The sequence below is a fragment of the Corvus kubaryi genome, unplaced genomic scaffold, assembly GCF_017639235.1.
Source record: "Corvus kubaryi isolate FWS band 111438036 unplaced genomic scaffold, C.kubaryi_AGA036_p1.0 33121, whole genome shotgun sequence".
Lineage (NCBI taxonomy): Eukaryota > Metazoa > Chordata > Aves > Passeriformes > Corvidae > Corvus > Corvus kubaryi.
The window spans coordinates 8,802-11,443 of record NW_024580716.1 but is presented as its reverse complement, the minus strand read 5'-3'; the positions used below and the strand labels follow the sequence as shown (position 1 = coordinate 11,443).

At 61.4% G+C, this 2,642-nt stretch overlaps 1 protein-coding gene across 1 annotated transcript in view; it reads left to right on the top strand.

Moving 5' to 3' along the window:
• The first annotated feature begins 12 nt into the window (after positions 1 to 12).
• Positions 13 to 2,642, top strand: part of LOC121660368 (receptor for retinol uptake STRA6-like) — a 3,914-nt gene continuing 1,284 nt past the window's right edge. Inside the window, exons 1-3 of the mRNA XM_042019705.1 lie at positions 13 to 981; positions 1,884 to 2,047; positions 2,346 to 2,477. Of these exons, the coding sequence (XP_041875639.1) occupies positions 434 to 981; positions 1,884 to 2,047; positions 2,346 to 2,477 (844 nt within the window). The 5' untranslated portion in view covers positions 13 to 433. The remainder of the gene's footprint in view (positions 982 to 1,883; positions 2,048 to 2,345; positions 2,478 to 2,642) is intronic.

The following is a 2,642-nucleotide window of genomic DNA, read 5'->3' as shown; positions in this document are numbered from 1 at the left end:
GGGACATTCCTGTATTTTGGGATGTTCCCGCTGTTTTGGGGCATTCCTGGTGTTTTGGGGCATTCCCGGTGTTTTGGGACGTTCCTGTATTTTGGGATGTTCCCGCTGTTTTGGGACATTCCCGTTGTTTCGGGACCTTCCCGGTGCTTTGGGGCGTTCCCGGTGTCCATGGCCCTGGAGGGATTTGGGATGCTCCCTTTGGGGTTTTTCCAGCACCTACGGAGGTTTCTGCTGCCCAGGGCGGTGTTTTGGGGCATTCCTGGTGTTTTGGGGCGTTCCCGGTGTTTTGGGACCTTCCCGGTGCCTCGGGGCATTCCCAGTGTTTTGGGACATTCCCGGTGTTTTGGGACCTTCCCGGTGTTTTGGGACATTCCCGGTGCCTTGGGGTGCTCTCAGTGTTTTGGGACATTCCCGGTGTTTTGGGACCTTCCTGATGCTTTGGGACCTTCCTGGTGCTTTGGGACCTTCCCATTGTTTCAGGACCTTCCCAGTGTTTTGGGGTGTTCCCGGTGTTTCGGGACATTCCCAGAGTTTGGGACCTTCCCAGTGTTTCGGGACCTTCCTGGTGTTTCGGGACATTCCCGGTGTTTTGGGACATTCCCAGTGTTTCGGGACCTTCCTGGTGTTTCGGGACCTTCCCGGTGTTTTGGGACATTCCCAGTGTTTCAGGACCTTCCCGGTGCTTTGGGACATTCCTGGTGTTTCGGGACATTCCCAGAGTTTGGGACCTTCGCAGTGTTTCGGGACCTTCCTGGTGTTTCGGGACATTCCCGGTGTCTCAGGACCTTCCCGATGTTTTGGGACCTTCCCGGTGTTTCGGGACCTTCCCGGTGCCTCGGGACGTTCCCGGTGTCCATCCGGCTCTTCCCTCCCGCCCAGGCCCTTCTGGCTGGCCCTGCTGGTGGCCATCCTCGTGCAGCACCTGCTGGCCCATTCCCAGTTCCTGGAGCAGCATTCCCTGCGGAAGGAGCTCACCAACAGGTACGGGGACGCCGCCGTGGTCCCCTCCTGTCCCCGCTCTGGGGTTGGGGGACAATTCCAGGCTCCCACAGAGGTTTCTCCAGATGTTTTGGCCTGGATTTCGGTCAGGTGACACCGGCCAGGGTGATCCTGCTCCACCAGCAGAGGTTCTTCACTCTGAGATGGTGTCACCACCTGAGACCACGGTGACAGAGGTGTCCAAGTGTCCACCTGGGTGTGGCAGCGAGGTTCTCCTGGGGCTGATGTCCATCCCAGGCCACCAGCAGAGGTTCCTCACTCCAGGATGGTGTCACCACCCAAGATGGGGTGACAGAGGTGTCCAAGTGTCCACCTGGTGTGGCAGCGAGGCTCTCCTGGGGCCGGTGTCCATCCCAGGCCACCAGCAGAGGTTCCTCACTCCGACATGGTGTCACCACCCAAGATTGGGGTGACAGAGGTGTCCAAGTGTCCACCGGGAGTGGCAGCGAGGTTCTCCTGGGGCCGGTGTCCATCCCAGGCCACCAGCAGAGGTTCCTCACTCCGACATGGTGTCACCACCCAAGACCAGGATGTCCCACCCCCTGGCATGGCACAGAGGCTCTCCTGGGGCCGGTGTCCATCCCAGGCCACCAGCAGCAGCCGTCCCTCACTCCCACGCGGTGTCACCACCCAAGACCAGGCTGTCCCACCCCCAGGCTCTCCTGGGGCCTCTGGCCTCCACCCCAACATCCCCCACCCCATATTTTGGCCAGTTCCTCAATCTCCAAGGAGAAAAGCAGCTCCTGACGCTTCTCCAGGAGCCCGGGCAGACCTTTGCTTCTCCCCGCGGGGTGGAGACGCCTGAGGTGGCCACGGGAGGTTTGGTTTGGCCGGAGTTTGGCCGGAGTTTGGCCATCCCACGGCGTTTTTGGTGCTCCTCGCAGGCGCGCCCTGTACATCGTCACCTTCCTGCTCTTCCCCACCAACGTCCTGCTGGGGGTCCTGGCCGGCGTGTGGCGCGTGGTCATCTCTGGCCTCTACAACGCCGTCCACTTCTGCCGGCTGGACATCAGCCTGCTGCAGCGTGGCGTGGAGACCTTTGACCCAGGTGGGGCACCTGGAGGTCGCTGTGCCACCAGAGGGGTGCTGGTGCCACCATGGAGGGGTTGGGATGGGCGCTCCATGCTGACGGTGGGAAGGGGCCAAGGGGAGCCGGTGGCTTCTCCCGATTCCTGCTGGGTCCTGCTTTCTTCATCCAAAAAATGTGGGGTCACCTTTGGGGTTTCACCTGGGGTTTCATGTCCTGGGCTAAAGGGGTGGGACCTCAGAGGACCTCAGGGGACCTCAGGGGACCTCAGGGGACCTCAGGGAGTGGTGTCCCCGCTGAGTGAGCGGTGTCCCCGCAGGGTACCACAGCTACTGCCACTTCCTGAAGGTGGAGGTGAGCCAGGGCCACCCGCTGATGAAAGCCTTCTGCTTCCTGCTGCTCCAGCGGCCGGAGCTGCCGGCACTGCCCCGGGACACCCGCCTGGAGGAAGGTGGGAGCTGGGACACCGGGGGGCTCAGGGAGAAGGGACCTTCTGGTGACTTCTTGGTGGCACCTGTGGTTGGGGTGGGGACACCTCTGTATGTCCATGGATGCAGGGATGCAGCCATCCATCCAACCATCCATCCATCCATCCATCCATCCATCCATCCATCCA